General features: G+C 39.0%; 3 protein-coding genes, 1 long non-coding RNA gene and 1 other non-coding gene across 8 annotated transcripts; 2 read left to right on the forward strand and 3 right to left on the reverse strand.

Moving 5' to 3' along the window:
• Positions 1 to 226: 226 nt before the first annotated feature.
• LOC120569293 (low choriolytic enzyme) lies at positions 227 to 3518 on the reverse strand. Of its 3 annotated transcripts, none has more exons than XM_039817118.1 (10): positions 3419 to 3518; positions 2277 to 2373; positions 2152 to 2194; positions 2007 to 2066; positions 1751 to 1906; positions 1491 to 1608; positions 958 to 1136; positions 667 to 748; positions 454 to 587; positions 227 to 343 (listed from the first exon to the last, which is right to left on the reverse strand). In XM_039817118.1, the coding sequence occupies exons 2-10, from the start codon at positions 2334 to 2336 to the stop codon at positions 324 to 326; spliced, it is 852 nt and encodes a 283-aa protein (XP_039673052.1). In that variant the 5' UTR covers positions 2337 to 2373; positions 3419 to 3518; the 3' UTR covers positions 227 to 323. The 3 variants fall into 3 exon arrangements, with proteins under 3 accessions (XP_039673052.1, XP_039673051.1, XP_039673050.1); XM_039817117.1 differs by having other exon boundaries at positions 2277 to 2410; XM_039817116.1 differs by lacking the exon at positions 3419 to 3518 and having other exon boundaries at positions 2277 to 2904.
• Positions 1016 to 1812, forward strand: LOC120569294. Its single transcript, XR_005640857.1, has 3 exons — positions 1016 to 1123; positions 1420 to 1553; positions 1733 to 1812. It is a non-coding gene; the product is annotated as an uncharacterized LOC120569294 (long non-coding RNA).
• trnak-uuu lies at positions 2808 to 2880 on the reverse strand. Its single transcript has one exon. It is a non-coding gene; the product is annotated as a tRNA-Lys (tRNA).
• Positions 3519 to 6409: 2891 nt separating the features above from the next.
• On the forward strand, positions 6410 to 12286 carry ankzf1 (ankyrin repeat and zinc finger peptidyl tRNA hydrolase 1). Of its 2 annotated transcripts, none has more exons than XM_039817729.1 (16): positions 6410 to 6538; positions 6898 to 7054; positions 7143 to 7261; positions 7385 to 7487; positions 7573 to 7784; positions 7870 to 7982; positions 8111 to 8264; positions 9716 to 9938; positions 10037 to 10135; positions 10315 to 10506; positions 10624 to 10755; positions 10877 to 11159; positions 11229 to 11340; positions 11441 to 11608; positions 11714 to 11784; positions 11917 to 12286. In XM_039817729.1, exons 2-16 carry the CDS (start codon positions 6925 to 6927, stop codon positions 12041 to 12043), a joined length of 2238 nt encoding a protein of 745 aa, XP_039673663.1. In that variant the 5' UTR covers positions 6410 to 6538; positions 6898 to 6924; the 3' UTR covers positions 12044 to 12286. The 2 variants fall into 2 exon arrangements, with proteins under 2 accessions (XP_039673663.1, XP_039673664.1); XM_039817730.1 differs by having other exon boundaries at positions 10318 to 10506.
• A 120-nt stretch (positions 12287 to 12406) lies between these two features.
• glb1l (galactosidase, beta 1-like) lies at positions 12407 to 18121 on the reverse strand. Its single transcript, XM_039817731.1, has 16 exons — positions 17923 to 18121; positions 17196 to 17365; positions 16960 to 17110; positions 16400 to 16460; positions 16217 to 16311; positions 15957 to 16137; positions 15797 to 15855; positions 15579 to 15700; positions 15331 to 15371; positions 15090 to 15208; positions 14923 to 14997; positions 14333 to 14422; positions 14107 to 14220; positions 13811 to 13942; positions 12995 to 13222; positions 12407 to 12879 (listed from the first exon to the last, which is right to left on the reverse strand). The coding sequence occupies exons 1-16, from the start codon at positions 17986 to 17988 to the stop codon at positions 12682 to 12684; spliced, it is 1902 nt and encodes a 633-aa protein (XP_039673665.1). The 5' UTR covers positions 17989 to 18121; the 3' UTR covers positions 12407 to 12681.
• Between the last annotated feature and the right edge of the window lie 972 nt (positions 18122 to 19093).

Here is a 19093-nt window from a genome sequence, read left to right on the forward strand (position 1 = left end):
TAATTGTGATCAAATCACCCATACTTTAGTTCTTCCAAAACTGCAGGAAAGCATGCATGCAAGTTACATTTTCTTCAAATTCAAATAATCTGTTACTGATTTTTTTTTAAATGACACATGCTGTATAAACTGGGCGGATAAGGACACTTGGATGAATACTTGTCTCTTTACCTTTTCAACATCAGCGACATGTCTTGTTTAAACACATACAAAGAAAATGCTAATAGAAAGCTTGAATCAATCTTTATTGAAATTGTTTCCATGATTTAGATCAGTTTATTATATTAGCTATCACATTCCTGTTTCACATTTAATCAGTTTGATTAGTATTCATCCATGCCACCTGCGTAGAGAGAGACAGAAAAGGTGACAAGGTTATATTTGCCCATTTTGCAATACAGTTACTAGCTCTGATATAATTACTGGAGGTTAGTTAGGATGTTCGGTACTAACCACATTTATAAAGCTTGTTGATTTTCATCTGGTCAATGTGGCTGAGAGTCGATGCCTGGCCCAGCTTTATGTCCTTGCTGTTGTGGCTGTTCTTAGGAATGATGGTTGGCTGCCCATCCTGAGAGTAGGCATACCTAAACATATCCATGTTATAGCATAAGACATAAGCCACATTATAATATCTTGATTGATCTACATGTAATTATTACTTACATCCCAAAGTGCATGATTGAGCCATAGTCATATGGTAGGTCCAGACTGTCAGTCTTAAACTTCTCAAAGTTCCTTAACCGATCTGATGGAAATCAGAAAATATTTTAATCTAAATATTTGTGAGTAATCATTTGGATTTTTGTTGTTTTTGTATACAACGTTGAGCATATTACATCTCCGTTTTAAAAAATTGGTGTAGAATGCAGTTGATTATAAATATTCTTCAATTTACCATTTGTAGAGAACTCATTCCCCAATGCCAACACCCCCTTCCCGTCCCTTTAAATTTACCCCTCCAAATGTTCGGCCACATGATGGTGACATAGTTGTCCCGGTCAGAGCGAGACTGCTCGTGCACAAAGCCTAGGGCATGCATGAATTCATGGGCGATCACTCCAACCTGGAGGCAGTCAGGGCTCTGGAGAGACACGGTCTGTCTTCCACCACGCGCACCAAGGTAGGACCAACAACTGGATTACCACACACACACACACACACACACACACACACACACACACACACACACACACACACACACACACACACACACACACACACACACACACACACACACACATCATTAGAACAACTTTCAAGGAGTGAGTTTAGTCCTGTACCGTAGAGGAGGAAAGTAAATATTAAATGATAATTGAAGTTTTATCCATTTAGATTATATATTTCTTATAATTATTATATTTCAACAAAACAAACTGCTGCTATCCAACTCTCCCATTTCATATTTCTTCCAAACAGGAAAAGACAATGGAGTAACATTTTGAAAACAAAGACTGCAGGGATTAAACTTTACAAGCAAATGCTCTCACCCAGACTTTGGCTGGATGTCGACGTAGTCTCGCTGGTGAGTCCGAGGAACAAACCGCACACAGGTACCTTTCTCCATGCTTTCCATCCCTTTCTTTATCAGCTTTGTCTCAATTTCAGCTGGTCATTTGTTAAGACACAGTGGACAGAGAAGAGACAATTCATAAATCATCAAATACAAAGTTGGTGAATCAAAAAAAGTATCAGACTGTAATGTATTGCATTTGTTTACACTTTTACACAGAAAACTAAAATGACGTACAGTATTCAGGTGAGAGTCTATATGCAACATAGACATGTCCATCCACTGACTTAGACCAGAGGCAGCTACGGGCGAAGCAGACTTTGGAGCGCCTTCCAGAAGAAACAGCAATGTCTCCGTCTCGGAGACTGGTAGTGCCGTCTATGATTCGGGAAGCTAAGACAGAAATCATGGAAAATAAAATGGCAACAGGAGCTCATTTGTTAGAGCATGTTGTGTAAACTGCAAAAATGCAAATAAAATGTGTGCAATTTACCTTGGAACTCATTAGCTTTAATGATTTCATCCATTGCTGTCCCCTCATACTCTTCAGGTTCTTAAAAAGGAGAGTTTTTAGTCAGCGTGTGCGTTTTTACTGCTGTTTCACATTAACATTTAGATCCAATCCAAATTGCATTTACCTTTATAGCCAATGGGGCCCCATTTTGGGCTGAACAAAAATGTCTGCAAAACAAAGACAGACAAAGTTGTTTGCAATTCTGGTGCAGTCTGTTCGCAGTCCCACTCCAATCCCATGCATATTTACCTGAGCATGTACCGCCGAGAGACAGGTAGAAACCAGGCACAAGATGATAATCCGCTCCATCTTTGCCAGTCTGATGCCTTCAGTGCTGCCATTTTCCCTGCACAAACACCTAGCTTTATAGGCGTTTCCAATCACTGTCCAGAGATAATACCCATGATTATCTCAGGTAAATTATAGGTTACTGTTGTTTGTTTATGAGTAAGTTTAATCCCCAAATTAGTTTGATTCATTCATAAACAACAACTCAAACAGTAGGATAATGTGAGGTTTCACTGTGGGTAATAACAGCTCCACTTCAATGACTAGTTTTAAATTAAATGGTTTAATGTTTGGCACAGGATTTTGGGCAATTTTAAGCTTTGGATTTCTTATATATTTAACAGGAGTGGTGTTTTCTTTCTACTGAAGCTAAGTTTACCAACAATTACTATGCCGCGCTTCTAATTTCATATGCTAAATAACACTCGCAAAACCCATGTGTTAATAACATATTCTCATCTTCAATACATTGTAAAAAGAAAAAAATTCTATCGCCCGAACAGGGACTTGAACCCTGGACCCTCAGATTAAAAGTCTGATGCTCTACCGACTGAGCTATCCGGGCTCTGATACATCCCCCGGAAGTGGTTTATATAAAGCGACACAAAGACGATTACCTGCTAAGACAAATGACGAATACTACGAGTACGGCAGGTCCTGGCAGAGATTTTAAGAAACACTTTACACATTAGCTATATAATGACCGCATTTTCTGGCCATACATTTCTGTCAGAACACGGAAATTCTACGGTAGGTTGACGCAAATCGAAGCTAGCCTAACCTAGCTAGGTATAACGTTAATTAACATTAGCTAGCCTAAATTTGCAAAGTTTGATGTCTGTGGCTACAACGAAATACGTCAATACTACGTTACGAATGACCAAGGACAATTACATTTAACGTTACATTAATGTTGGCAAAGTGAGTATTATTGCATCTTTGTTAGAAAACGAAGTACGGTATGTTCACGTGGGTATTCACCCCTCTCGCAGGATCAGGTCAAAGAGCTGCAGAATGCCATCCAAGAAAGCACTCGCAAACTGGTGGAGGCCCAGCAGAAAACACTTCGTGCTGAGGAAGAGATTATTCAGTGGTAACGTTACCGTTATTAAAGTCTGTATGTAGCGTTGGATTGGTTAACTTGAGTTGAGGAGAATTTGGTCTCAGGATTAGAATGTAAAACACATTCTGTCTTCTGCACCTGTGTCCTGCCTATGACGTTTTTGCATACGTCACACGGTGATTATCCATAAGGTGGTTATCAGCATTGTGTCTATGGTTATCACATCACATTTTATGGCCGAACCATAAAAGTTCGTATTGAACTTTTATGGTTCGGCCCATGTGTGAATTTACGTTTAACATTTCACATTTTACTGTGGCGCTAATTAACAGTTGCCATCTCAGTGTTATAAACGCCATTGTAAGCCAAAGTGAAGTGTTTTTCTCCTTTGCTGTTTCCTTTATTATTTAATTGTCCATACTCTTGGATGAATGTTACAAGGAAGCTTACCCTGGTCCCTGAAACACTACTATCTTTAATCTCTGTCATGTTTCTGGGGCCCTTAGGCCTTGGGGATATGGCCCAGATGGATCTTCTATCCCAATCAGAATGTCTGTAGTGAACAAGATGTAGGCCTATTGGATGTTTTGTTTCACCCTTCAAGGAAGTGAATCTAAATCCTTTTTACATTATCAACCTGAGTTGCTTTTATTCAGTCTGTTACCCAACATTTGATAGCTTCACTTAAAGTTGGCAAAACAATACTTCTACTTAAGGCCCTATATAGACTACTATCACATCATACAGTGTTGACTTTGTTCATTCATATTTTCTTATGACTCCTGTTCTCATTTGCAGTACCAGAGAAACTGAGCGGAGAGTGGATTTGATGAGGGAAAACAGTGGAGTTGTTGATGCGTTGCAGCATCTGGGTCATCTGCTGCAAAAGGAAAGGCACCTTTCTGAACAACTGAATGGTCAAGCCTCTTCAGACAGGTAATGTGCTGCGCTACAAGCATAGAGAGAGAAGAGAAGGGAGAGTTACCCTGCATAAACCAAACTTGTTGTCTGTCTGATGACGATTTCACTGTATATTTAATCTCTTCAAGAAATCAAAGGAATGATTTGCAGGAAAGGTGTGAGCGCGTCACAAACAAGGCAAGAAGCCTCGCTGTTGAAATTCTGGAGGTGAAAGAGCATCTGGCAGAGGCAAAGGCTCGTAATATGGCTGGTAAGGGGAGCATGGGGGGTGTCTACATACTGGTAAACTTTTATTTTAAATACAGTAGTTTGTAATCTTCTGTCTTTCTTTGCCAACAGCACACGCTTTGATCCAAGCACCAACTGGCAAATCAAAGAGAAATCGAAGCAAACCGAAGTTATTTGAAAGTTAAACAGGTTTTTTGTAGATTACAGATTTGTTTTTATAATTGCATTTGATATTCCTAATTAATTGTGTAATAAATATTGTTGCACCTAATAAAATGTTTTATTTAACCTTGTCCCAGATTACTTATATGTAATAGCCCAGCAGGAAGCTCATTCATATTTTTGTTTATTACAAGGATCCACATTAGCTGACTCCTAGACGTCCTGTCTACCTGGGGTCCAAAACAAAATTAAATCCGACCATATTAAAACCGACAATATTAAAACATTTCATGAGGAAAATTAAAAAAAAAACATAAAAACTCTAACAAGTATGAAACAAAAATGACAAGCAATGAAACCAGAACCCTTTCCCCAGAAAACAACATAAAGTATCTTGGGTTTAGAGTTAACATCTAGCTAGCTCACAAAGCCAAAGAAAGCAAACAAATATTTATTACAACAAAATAAAATATATCAAACCTCAAGATAAAAAATTTAAGTGAAGGTGAGATTTCTTTAAAACTTGTCTTTCATTTGATAAAATGTATGTTACTTGGGAGATTATTCCATGAAAATTATTTTTCATGGAATGGACAAATTAAGAGGTTATGATCAATCGCATCAAAGGCAGCACTAAAATAGCATAACTGTGCCCACAATTATTAACCTGTCAATTGATGCAAGTAGAGTGACCAGCCCTATATGCATGTTGGAACGTAGTGGTTAAACCCTTTGTAGAAAAATAGTTTACAGGCAAGATGCTGATATGCTTGTTGTTAGGACCATTGAAAGTTGATATTTTTTCATATGGGACCTGAGGCACTAAATACATTTACTCAGTAGGCCTAATGTGATTACGCACAACAATTTCCATAATCCTAATCCATTCATCCAGTGTAGTCGTAGACATATTTAAAGAATAACACTTTGCAACATTTTTTATTTTCCCTGCAGTATTACCATTTTCTTTGTTGCCTATTAATGAGGAGGGTGTGTTGGAGTTGTTTTGGGAAAATATTGGTTTCGGGAGTGTAAAATGTCTACCCTCATGAAAACAAACTTAAGCAGTAGAATGTGGAAAAAATAAAGAAGACCTACAATAGGTTAGTTAAAAATAAAAAAGCAGGTGGTATTCAACTGTTACATTGGCTGCCAACCCTAGACAATGCATTAAACAACACTTGAAAGTGTCTTGAATGATATGAATAGCCTTTATCTAAAAATATCATTGAGTGGTTGATCCATCTGGTTTCGATCTTGCTATTACAGTTCTGACATCTACAGACATTTTGTTCCCTGTCTTAATTGAGCAATGGTTTCACACAATAACTGACCAGTGATGTTATCAGAAAACTCCCCATTCATAAGTAAAACAAATTATTCAGAATGGCCCATTTCAGAATACATTTTTATCACTGGATTATAATTAGTGATGCATGCGTGACACTCATTTTGCAAGGATGGGTCTTATTTTTTATTACTTTATGTACTGCTGGGTATCTTAACCTATAATAATAAATCATTACGTATTAGTTTTTTTCGCATTGCTAATCTAACTGCACCATAACTAAATGTAGTGGAGTAAAAAGGACAATATTTAAAAATATTTCATTTTAAAATGTATTAATGGAAATACTCAAGTACGGTACAAATGCGACAAATTTGTACAGTCCAGTAGGAGTAAATGCACTTATTACATCCCGCCACTGCTAGTAGGAATCATGGACTAGTTTACAACCTTTGTCTGTGGACGTCTTCTCATTGACGCTTTCGAGCTTCCGTAGCTGTGTCATGCGGAAACACAAGGCAGCATAACTGTCAGCGCTTTTTTTCGAGCCATCCTTTTATGGTACGTTATTTGCTATTTTTAAGTGAGTTAATGTAGCTTACACTAGTTGTTATATACTTTAAGGACTATTATAAAAGCACAGACAGCGCAGCCTTTCAATGAAGATAACTACTTCCATTGCCACTGCTAACGTTACACGTGTCGTTCAAAGAGCAGACAACATTAACATTAACGTTAGTCACATTACATCAGATAAGATAACTGTTAGTTTTCAGTAATCTTGGTTTAGCTGTTGCCAGCTCATAACAGTAATGTTCTAAGAGTTTGACTAAGCTGTTAACAAATGTAGTTATTATTGTGAATGACTCTAAACAAAACTTACAGTACGTTTCTGTGTTTGTTATGTCTTAACTTCGCAGGTAACGTTAATGACGTAAAAAATAGGAATGACAATGACGACTGGAACCGACTACCGCTCCATCTTTCATTTGTGCCCAAATGATGAGGCTTTGATTGGACTGAGAAAAGTGAACCCCGTCCTAAAGCAGGCTGTAAACACTGACTCAGTCGCAGACGGTATGTATGAATTGTAGCTGTGGTTTCTGTAGTAAAGACCCTAATTCTCTGTGTATTTGAAACTAGCCTTGTCTTGCCTTCCTCATAGAATTGGAAGACAAATCACCAGAAGATGACAGACAACGGGAGTCCAGCCTGGTTAGAGAGGTGTCCGACAAGATGGTCTGCTCAGCCTGCAAATGCCTCTTTATTGCGCGTGAGGAACAGGTGACCACATAATTTCAAACTCTACTCTATTAATTATTTAAAAAAAAAAGATCTGTTGATGTACTGAATCTGTACATGATCATGTGTTATTTAAGTAATTCATATTTTGTCTTTGAATTTCAGATAGAGCACTACAAACTTGACTGGCATCGCTTCAACTTGAGACTAAAGATTTCGGGAATGCCACCAGTCACAGCTGAAGAGTTTGAGAGGAAGACTGGAGCTGGTGAGGAAACAAGAATCCTTAACAAGAGCAATGGGCTGTAGTAGTGTTTGTAACGGTTGATTCATTTTCGTTCTTTTCTTTACAGGAGACATGTCAAGTATCTCAGGCTCAGAGTCTGATTCAGAAGAAGACAACTCAGATAGTGAGAGTGGGGGAACAAGCAGCAACGTCACGGGCACTGATAATGAGAGCTCTGTTGAAACCAGTTTATTTACTGGCCGGCCCTCCAGCAAGCTGTTTTTCCAGAACTCAGTCGGGCAATATCTTTCAGTGTTCGGCTGCATTCTGCAGGGACAGGTGAGGCTCAGCAGGTACAGCAGTGTGTGATGTGTACGTTAACATTGATTTATTTATTCTAATTTTATGTCCTGTAATATTTCAGTCCGATGATGATGATCAAGATGCAGTGTCCTCCCTGAAGGCCATAAGTAAAAAAACTGTGTGGGTCATTCTCATGACAGGTGGAGGACACTTTGCAGGTGCTGTATTCCAAGGGTGAGTGGACAGTGTTTTTGGCTTGTTAGCTTTCAGTACCTTTTTAGATTACACATTATGGCTGGAGTTGTAAGTGTAAAAGGAGAGTCAGGTGAGCACTTGCCCAACACAAAGCATTCATTTTACAGAAAAGAAGTCCTTCAGCACAAGACCTTCCACCGATACACGGTGCGAGCGAAGCGAGGCACTGCCCAAGGACTCAGAGACTCTCAGAACCGCAGTCACACGCCCAAGTCTGCAGGAGCTGCTCTGAGGCGACACAATGAGGCGGCACTAGTCAAGGCAAGATTATGGTTCATTTAAAAAAACAGCACTACCTTTTCTTTTCTGTTTTCCTAGTACAAACTAATTAAAGGGACAGTTCGCCCCAAAATCAAAAATACATATTTCCCTCTTACCTGTAGTGCTATTTATCAATCTAGATTGTTTTGGTGCAAGTTACCCAGTGTTGGAGATATCTGCCGTAGAGATGTCTGCCTACATTAATGGTGTCCTCCGAGGAAGTACATGGATACGCTTCCTGCTGTGATACGGTTTGTAGGTGTAGCCTTGTAGGTGGTTTGTAGGTGTAGCCTATTTTCTTTCTCTAGAAAGAAAATAGTTCCTACCTGAAACTGCTCACCACCAGGTCCTGTGGATTATCTTAACTGGGTCATGATTTCCTGAAAAGAGACATTGCTGTTGAGTTTTTCAAATGTATTTTTTGGCGCTTTGAGCACCTCAACCCAAGTGCCATCTAGTTCCGTTATAATGGAGAGAAGACAGACCTCTCTATGGCCAATATTTCCAACACAATCAAACCAAAACAATCTAGATTGATAAATAGCACTCTGGGTAAGAGGAAAAATGTGTTGTAGTGACCCCTTTGCCTTTCAATAGAACGCCACCACGGTTGCATAGTCGATTTTTACCACGCGTGTAGTAGGCTAAATGACCAAAATGTCCACTGTTTGCAATAACAACAGAATGTATTTATTTCCCTTTGTGATACAACAAAATACAGCCACTTTGTTTCTCTTGTATTCTACTACTTTCTTCTCATAAACGACAAACGTAACAATCCTCTACCGTTTCTCCATTCATGCAACACCTGAGTGCAGTTACCTCTTGATTATAATAGCTGACATCTAAGTGACAAAGAACCACTGCCCCAGGTGGCGGGAGGTTAAAACCAAACAAAACAAAAACACCAAAAATGGCTTTTACATATATATTTTTGATTCTGGTGTGAACTGTCCCTTTAAGCAATGATGTTCTGTCACATGGCTAATAATGATCACGTAACCCCTGATGGTATCTTTTGCTGAATTCCATTATTTTTTCTCTTGCACCAATTAAAGTTTTGGTTAGGGTATCTATCCTCCTTTTAAGAGTAGCTTTTTATTTACTTTTGTGAGTGTGCCAATGCATCCACGGAGCCTAGGTGCTTATTCATGAAAAGAGTTTGCTGTCTGTAAGGGTTGCTTATTCCGAAAGGCAAATTTGAGTGAGCAATTGTATATTGTCCCAAAAATCCCCAAAATGCAAAGTTTTTCTTGCTAAACAAATACTGCTAATTTCATTATTGTTCAATGCTTTAATTAAATTAAGTTTTATAAATTAATATAATTCTAAAGTTAGAAAGTAAACCATCTAAAATGTTTTGGTGTAGTCCATTCTTGGGAGTTTACTCGATTATAGGGTAAGGTACCAATTTTTTTAATGTGCACAAACATTTTTATAATCTTTTACAGGAGATTCAGGATCTTCTGGCTAGCTGGGCTGAACACTTGAAAGAGGCCTCTGCGATATTTGTACGAGCCCCCAGCTACAATAAAAGCATCTTTTTTGGTGGTCGTGCAGCTCCTTTTGACAAAAAAGATCCCAGGATCCACACAGTTCCATTTGCCACTCGCAGGGCAACCTTTCGAGAGGCACAGAGGGTACACGAGGTGCTTTCCACCATCCATGTTTATGGTAAGCTGAATTATATCCTTGGAATAATGACATGTTATCTGCTCATTGTCGTACAGCCAGGGTATAATCAATACTGTGTGCAAAATATCTTGTTGCAGGGAAAGACACAGACATGTCTGCAGTTTTCAGTCCATCTAAGAAGGCCTGGAAAACATCTGTTAAACTCACAGCACAAATAAATACCGGTCAAGAGAAAGGTAAGCTTAAGAGGTTAACATGGACACTGTGGGCCTACACTCTATTGAACTTGATGTGGAAAAATATGGCAAAGTTAAACTCTCTAAATTAGGAGTTAATTTATTAAAGCTTCAACACAAAGTTTATTTACCGTAAATGTTGGTATTACAGTACACTTCCTTTTTATTTTTGGCATCAGCAGAAGAAAACGAAAAACACGATAGCTCTGATGAAGTAGAGGGTGGAGAGATCCAGCTGGAGATGGTGGAGTCGACAATAGGAACTCTGGACCTCAGGGAGTCTGAGATCTATCCCTCCAGGCACAGGAGGAGGAGGAGGAGGAGGAGGAAGAAGGAGGAGGAGGAGGAGGAACCCAAACTGCAAAATGAGGGTAGGTCTGCTCCGGTGTAAGTGGCTATAGTAGCTACAAATACAGAAACCCAAGAACGCTTATTTATCACACAAAGGTTCTGCAGCGTTTATGAAATTTCACATCCATGTGTGACAGAGTTGAGTTACACAGAAGCAGACAATCAAGAAGAGGAAATGCCAGAGGCTACGCCGGCAGAAGACGCACCTCAAGAGGCGCAATCAAAGAACAAGAGGAAGAGGAAAGCACAGAGTAAGAAACAACTGGAAGGTAAGTGCTTCTTTGTCACTATTGTTTATTTTGTTGCGCCCATTTCTCAATCTTGCAACTTGCCACCTCTGTAAATATATCGTTTAAGATACTTATTATTAAGCTTTCTGTGTCTATATAGAAATTGTTGATGAGTCGTCGGAGTACGGCATGAGGGATGAAGTGTTTACAGCCTGTAAGGTTGGGGATACAGATACTCTGCGTAGAGTCCTTCAGCTACCTGGAGAAACGTCAGAGAGTCAAGAGCAGTTGGACAGCAACCCTTCTGATGTCCCAAGTCCTCTTACTCTCCTTAATAAGAGCATAGACTCATCAGGGTTCACTTTGCTGCATGTAGCCTCAGCAGCTGCACAAAAGGCAGTGGTCAGGCTGCTCCTGGATGCAGGAGCAGACCCAGCCTGCAGGTATAAATGTGATAATTTGCAGCAATTGTAGCAAACCTATGCCCAGACTTAAACAATATTCCTTTACAGGGATAACAAAGGGCAGACCCCGTATATTGTTGCCCCTGACAAAGACACAAGGAATGTGTTTCGTAAATACATGGGTGAGAATCCTGACAAATATGACTACAACAAGGCGCAGGTAAGAATGTACAGTCTGATTTATTTATTCATTTTATTTTTATTTTTTTTAAAACATGTATGCCATTAAATACTTTTTTTTTGCTCTTGCACACTTCAAGGTCCCTGGGCCACTAACGGCAGAGATTGAATCCAAAAAGACGGAGAAGAAAAAGGCACAAAAGGCATTGAGAAAACAGCGCGAAAAAGAGCAGAAGGAGGAAAAGAGGAAACAAGAGTTGGAGGCAGAGGAAAAGAAGAGGTTTGCATCTCTGACTGATCGTGAAAAGGTGAGTTGATGTGTATTTAATCACTGATATTCAGGTTATGTTTTTTTTTATTTTTTTTTTTTATAGTAACATCTTGAAAATGAACCGTTTCCTTTTTGGTTATAGAGAGCTCTGGCAGCAGAGAGGAGGTTAGCGGAGCAAGTTGCTGCAACGGGAGTCGGCCTCTCTAATGTGAAGTAAGTCCCCCAGAGCCATCCTTATAAATTAAGACCAACGTATTACTGTAGTGTCAACAAGCACAATACTGTAAATGCCTTTTACTCAAAAATGTCACTAGCATTAAATGTGCTTTTTGTTTCTCTCTCCAGGAGGTGCTGGTTGTGTGGAGAGTCTCTGCTTGGGAAGATCCCTTTTCAGTATCTAGAGTATTCCTTCTGCACCCCTCGCTGTGTCCAGGCACATCGAAAAGCCAACACTCTCCCAGGCAAGACCTAACCCCCATGTATAGAACACCCATTTGGAAAATTTCAGTTAAAAGGAAGCTACCTCATTAAAACTAAAAGTGAATTTGTGCAGCCTTGAAAGAATGCTAATATGGCTGTCTTGTCAGTGTGCTAGTTTCATTTTCAACTCTAAAATTTAATTTTTAACATTTTAGTATGGCAGATGATCTCAGATAACTGGATGCATATACTGTATGAAAACATCACGTAATAAATGTATAATTTATTCACAGTATCTGCGACTATGGAAAATATATTTTAAAAAAATGCAATAAAAAAACTGCAATACTGTTTGTATATCGCTGTTCTTTCTGCCACAGGTGTCAGTGAATGTTTGACCTTAACAACAAACTCCTCAATGAATCACTTTTTTATTGAAGCTGCTGTTTTAAAGCAGTTTGGATTGTGATGATAAAGAATTGGCTACAGATGATACACGGATATCTGAAGTGATTAAATATTAATGCCACCGAAATAATCTGGAAAAAAGCATGGAGCAAATTTTCCTGCGTCAAGTGAATTGTTCAGAGGACTAGTTTTACTCGGCTTCAGTCAAAGTTGCTTCATACAGATATCGGGATGTATAATTTGTACAGCTAAATGTTGTGCTACTAAACTAAGTGTCCTCTGTTAAGACTTTTTGACATTAAGCTGAGGCCGGTCCATGAAGAGAACCCGTAAGTGTGCTGGGGCCCCCTCCAGCTCCAGCACTGTGATGTTGTTGGGCAGGGTGCTGCTGAGTAGGGGTCCAGGGATATAAAGAGTCAGTTGAGGGCCCCTTGCTGGCCAGTATCGTCCCAGATTAACACCATTAATCCAAACCTGACCCTGTTATAAAAAAAGACAACAATGATTAGGATACAATAATTGAATCCCTGGAATCATGAGGTAAATCCACACAGGAATTAAGACCCACCCTACCCCCCCCCCAAAAAAAAATTACCTTTGTCCATTCATTGAGTTTGAGAAAGGTGTCCCAGGCGAGGCCGTTGGGCTGTAAGGTTCCCATGTAGAAGACTGGCCCAACTGAAGGGTCTTTCTCAGGGGCAGGGAAGGACTTTTGACTGTCTGAATGAGGCCATCCACCAGCAATGGCTCCATCGATGTCCAAAGGGTAGATCTTCCAGTCAGTCAGTACATCTTTACCCAGGATCAGGTTGCTCAAAAGGCCCTGCAGTACACATACTGTTTACCATCTAATACTGGGACTTTGTGTGAGTAGATTTAAAGCACCGTTACTATCTAACAAGTGGGAATATTATTTTGTTTGTGGGTTGTTACCATCTCTAACAGGGACTGACTATGTCTATGTCAGTCTTTACATTCATAATTCAAATATGTAAATGGATGGAGAATACAAAGAATGTGTCTATAGAAGTACTTGTACAGATCAGTAATAACAGTGTATTCATGACAGAGTTCCAGCACGCTTTGTATGTACCCAATATATCATATGAAACTTGAATTATGTCAACTTATTTAGTTAAGGTCATTTATGTATTTTATCACCTTTCTCAAATCTGCAAGCCTAGGTTGAGGCAAAGGGGGAAATTATAAGGTTAATCTTTGCTGGTTTTAATAAGGTTTTAAAAAAAAAAAAACCAGACTCATTTAGTAGTTAGTTTTACACCTACAGCATTTTACAGAACCCCAAACAATGGTTGAAGTAAAGACAGTGCCAACAAAACAAGAGCGTTAAAGAAGTGTGTGCAGAAACAAAATGTGATTTACTCTACGGGATTGGAGTTTGTTTTCTTGCCTTGTAGTCATTGATCTTGCTGCCAAAGTTTACCCTGCCCATGTTCTCAATGAGGATGTCCACAGTGTCCCCCTGCTGTCCAGTGACGTTGATCACCAGCTTAGTGTCTCTCTCTAAAAGACCCTGGAAAACCTGTCCACACAGACACGCATTCATGAGTATGAACATTGAAAAAAAACAACGCAACCTGACATTCTATAAACAATAACACCTGGTCTTAACCTGTGATGTTTTCCCTATACCTGACCTGAAAAATCAAATTGGCTAGACAACAAAAGTTCATTGTAAAGGCTCACCCCATTGACGGATACATATGCACGGTCATGAACCCCATTGAGTGGAGAGATAAGTGGTGTAGGCTGCGAGAGGTTCCGGGGCAGCGTGGTCCGGTAAAGCATGTATCCATAGAACTGAACACAATAGACATGACAACAGTCTAGAAGTTCTCCATGTTTCAAGAGGTTTACTGCCACTACAACACTAGTCCCCTCCCCTGTTGTTGCCTTCAGAGAGACGCCATACCTGTTTCATCTCTTCAAATGTCAGAGGATACTGGGATTTCACTGGCCCGACGGGTGAGAGGGTGTTCAATAGACCGCTGATGTTGCCAACCTGAAAAAATGTCTACTATTGGGATCAATCACACCAACCTCTGGCTCTTTACATTTTTTGCACTTTAAAATCTAAAATTGTATAGACCATCCTCCAGATATTCCTTCTAATCAGCTAAAACTTCTTAAAATCCTGCTCTTTTGTGCTAGAATATGTATTTTATTGAAGTGGGTGTCAGAGGAACCCCCTAGCGTTGCCCAGTGGATATACAGTATACTGGAGTTTATGCCCCTCGAAGCCCTTAGCTTCTATCTGAGAGAGGAACCGTTTCAGTTTCATAAAGTCTGGGGTCCATTTACAACTTATTTGGGATCTGAGTGTCTGTGTACAATAACAGCAGGGCTGTATGGGTTGGCTTGGGGAGAATCGATCTTTATTGTCTAACTGTATATCTATGTATGTGCATTCCTGATTTGTATTGTATGATGGATTGTTGTACCTTCATTTGAAACTGTGATGACCTGTCAATGTTCAATTAAAAAAATCTGACATTGTATTACCTTTTTCAGGGTCACAAAGCCATAGGCAAACTTAGGAGTTGCTGGTGGCATGGGGCCAGAGGGAATATCTCTGAACTGTAGAGAAACAGTGATGCATTAATCTTAGACTCATGAACAAGTGTAATCAGGACATCAACCTTAGTGGGTGGCAGTTCAATCAGTGGTACCTGCTTAATGACATCTCTGATGGCCAACAGCTTCTCTGTGGGGTCTCCTGCCTCGGAGAGCGGGGCGTCGTAATCATAACTAGTCACTACTGAGCGGAACTTCGTGTCATGATCAGCACCTTCGGGTAGTTACAAAAAGATAAATGCACCACAAGCAGAACCTTTATCTCCATCTAAATTGTGTGAACAACTAAAACAACTAAAAGATTATCCAAAACTAAGATACTAATTATAACTTTACCATTCCAATAGCCAAAGTTAGTGCCTCCTTCAAACATGTACCTGAGAAGAGATAGGGGTATTTGTGTTACATAGTGGGAAAACTTGTAATCATTACATAGACGAGTGCTTTTCATCTCCTGGGAGCAGTTTTATCTCAAACTGGTGATTGATGCATCCTCAAGAAAAGGCTGGCAATATTCTATATTCATGCGGGGAAAAAAAAAGGAGAGGAAAGAGCAAAGTTTGCAAGTGTTTGGGGAGACATACATGTTGACGTTGGCCCCCATGGCTAGCATTTCTCCTAGCACTCTGCTGACCTTCTGAGCCTCAACCACAGCATGCTGATCTCCCCAGTGGTCCAACCAGCCAGTGTAGAACTCTGAATTCACCTGCAACACCATTTAAAGCATTTTCACATCATATGCTTGGTTTGAAGAGTCAATAATTACTGCATGTTAAGATTAGTGAATTAACACGTAACTAACCAGGGGCCCTCGAGGTTCAAACCTTCTTTGCCGGTTAAAGGCTTTAGTTATGTTGGTGTCTGTATGAGGGAATAAATAGCACAAATTACAACTTTCCCTACAAAAAAACTTAAGAAAGTACGGGATGCTATCTTGTTAATCATTTACATACAATACCAACCTGTGCCAAAGTCTACTGTGGCATATAATCCTTCCAGAGTCCCGCATGTCATTTCCTTGTCTGTGTTTCCATCGGTGGTAAACAGGACCGTGTCTTCGCCAAGAAAGAAGCGAAATAGAGTCCGCAGGTGACGCATGTAGTTGTAGTCACAAGCGAAGTAACTTCCATATTCATTCTCCACCTATAGGCAAATAAGATGATTCATAAAACCAATGTTAAAATACAAATAATACAAAAAACGTACCCACTTAACACTCTACCTGGACAGTAATGATGTTGCCCCCGTTGATATAAAGCCATGGCTTCATTTTGGGCAGAAGAACAGCAAGCCAGTTGCTGACTGCCTCGACATAATCTGGAGCAGACAAAAACAAATCAATGGCATATTTACTATAAAAAATAAAATAAAAGACAAAGACACATACAATAGGTGCTTGTTATACCTGCGTCAGCTGAGCGAAGTATGATGTTTGGTTTCTGAAGTAGCCACGCAGGCAATCCACCCTGGGAAGGAAGACCAAATATCAGCAAGAAATAGATATATATCGAAAGTGGCACATTTTATCAAATGCACAACATCACTGAAAAAATGCAGACAGGATACAGTTGGAGATCATGTTTCTGATTTCTTCGTAAGGTGACTAATAACCAATCCAGGTTAACTTTTGATCAGTCTCTTTCTCACTAAATTGTAAACTGGAATGCACAATGACATCCATCCTTTTGAATTGTATTTTAAAGCATTTGAAATATATGTTAAATACAAATCCCACTAACATCATAGTAACACAGTTGATTGGTCTACTGACTATTCATTATGTAAATCTCTGTACTTCTTGTTTTAATCTTTTTCTTCTTATCTTTTCAAATTTTTTCTATAATGCCACATTGTCATGTTTTGGTTTAATACACATTCTTGATAATGTATCATTTATTGTGCTTTAATCTGTGATGGTGTGAACAAATTATATTACTAAAACAGTTCAGAAGTTCAATTTTTCACCATTTCCCACTCTGCACAGATGTATGGTCCGGGACGCAGGATGACCAGAAGACCTGTCTGATTCGCCAGATCCAAAAAATGCTCCAGATCTTGTCCCCCTGTGAAGTTGTGGACCCCCTGTACTGCCTCATGGAAGTTCCAGGGCACATATCTGTGTGGAGGCAAAGTAAATGTACAGTAAAGACAGACCGAATGAAAAAAAATGTGTGTTTAAGAATGTGATGTTTTGAACTTACACTTGGATAGCATTGAGTCCAGTCATGTACATCTTTACGAGCCGGTCCTTCCAGTAGTACCGTGGGATTCTGGAGTAGTGAATACTGCCTGAGATGTACTGAAAAGGCTTCCCATCTTTGAGGAAATAGTTGTTTTTATAGTCTATAGAGAATGATCTTTCTCCAGAGGCCTGCAAGAGATGACATAGTCCCTGGTAAGGTGCATTTAAAACTGGTTTGCATTGACTCTGTAATCTCCATTACCTACAATCAGTGGTCGAATGTAACTAGCATTTACTCAGATACTATACATAAATAAAGTTTTGAGGTACTTACTTGAGTATTTCCATTTTATACATTTCTATTCAAACACATTTTGGAGGCAGATATTGTACTTTTTACTCCACTACATTTTATTTTGATTTATTTTATTACTACAAAACATAGTCAACTAATATATATATATATATATATATATATATATATATATATATATATATAAATTATATATATATATATATTATAGGCTAAGCTACCCAGCAGTATATAAAGTAATTCAAAATTAGCCCTTTACCTTTACCAGCTGCAACATGACATACTATTCTGAAATGGGTCATTCTGTATATTGAGTACTTTTACTTTTGGTACTTTAGGCATATTTTGATGCTAATACTTATATACTTTTACTCGAGGAAGATTTTGAATGCAGGGTGTCTTTTTCTAGTAGTAAATATAGTGTGTTTCTTACCAAGTTTCCACTGACAGACAAACAGGCGAGGTTCACAGCAACAAAGAGTAAGACACCGGCAGCCATGTCCGCTGCCTTTCCGCGAGAACTAAACCTACAACTAATTCATTCATTTGTATTATGCTACTGCTATTTTATGTCTGTTAGAGTTAACTGGTTAACAGGAGGAAGAAACATCATCAACATCCTGCCCGCTTCTTTAAAGCACTATCATGTGATTCTCATTGGGAATCTGCTGGGTCCTAAAGACCGTCCCGTTCACCTCCGCCTTGTAAGTTCCCCTTAATGTAGCTCTGCATTGTTGACCCCATCCATACATCAGTTTCATTGACAGTCCTCTGTGTATTGCTTTGGGAATAAAGAATACAGAAATGTTTGCTGGAGATATTATTAGTCCACTTTGAGATCATGAAAATAATTATACTTAAGCCTTACAAATGTGTTTACAGTTGGACCACCAGATGTCACTGTTCATACTCATCTTTACAAGAGAGAAAAAAACAGATTTAACCTAAAATAATTAACATATTAATACTCATGTATATATGCCCAGCATATACCAATAATGGTACCCATACATGGTAACAATCCAAAAAATAATTCATGATAAATAGAATGAAATAAAATAAAAGTATGTAAGTAGGTAGGCTATAAGGAAAATAACTGAGAGCCAACCGCCATGTGATATACAATGCTGTCACAACATGCTGTCATACTAAGCATTATGTAGGTTGAGAACAATTCCATTGTGTTTGGCATGGCAAGATAACAAAGCAGCCAGTTCAGGAAGGGTTTTCTTTATTATAGCTGCAGGACACGGCTCTGCGTCTGTCCGTCTTTACCTGTTGTGTGAACTGTGAATGATGGTTAAATGTCAACCTTTCATCATAAAACTCACATATTTGGTATTTGGCATATCAAGGTTCAATGGACTTTCAATATCAGGACCCTGCAACAGGCAATTTCATTTTATGATGAGATGGTATTGTTGGTGTAATAATATTAAATCCATTTGCAGTTATTCTTCTGATATCAATTGAGAGTGTGTGATAACGTCACACTTCTTATAAAGAGCACTAGATGGCGCTTCAATACCTTATTGAGAATCAAAGTGAGCTGGGATGAGACAATTTCAGTTTCCTAAAAAAAAAGTTATGCTTTTATATTAAGC

Source organism: Perca fluviatilis, chromosome 12 (genome assembly GCF_010015445.1).
Source record: "Perca fluviatilis chromosome 12, GENO_Pfluv_1.0, whole genome shotgun sequence".
Taxonomy (NCBI): Eukaryota; Metazoa; Chordata; class Actinopteri; order Perciformes; family Percidae; genus Perca; species Perca fluviatilis.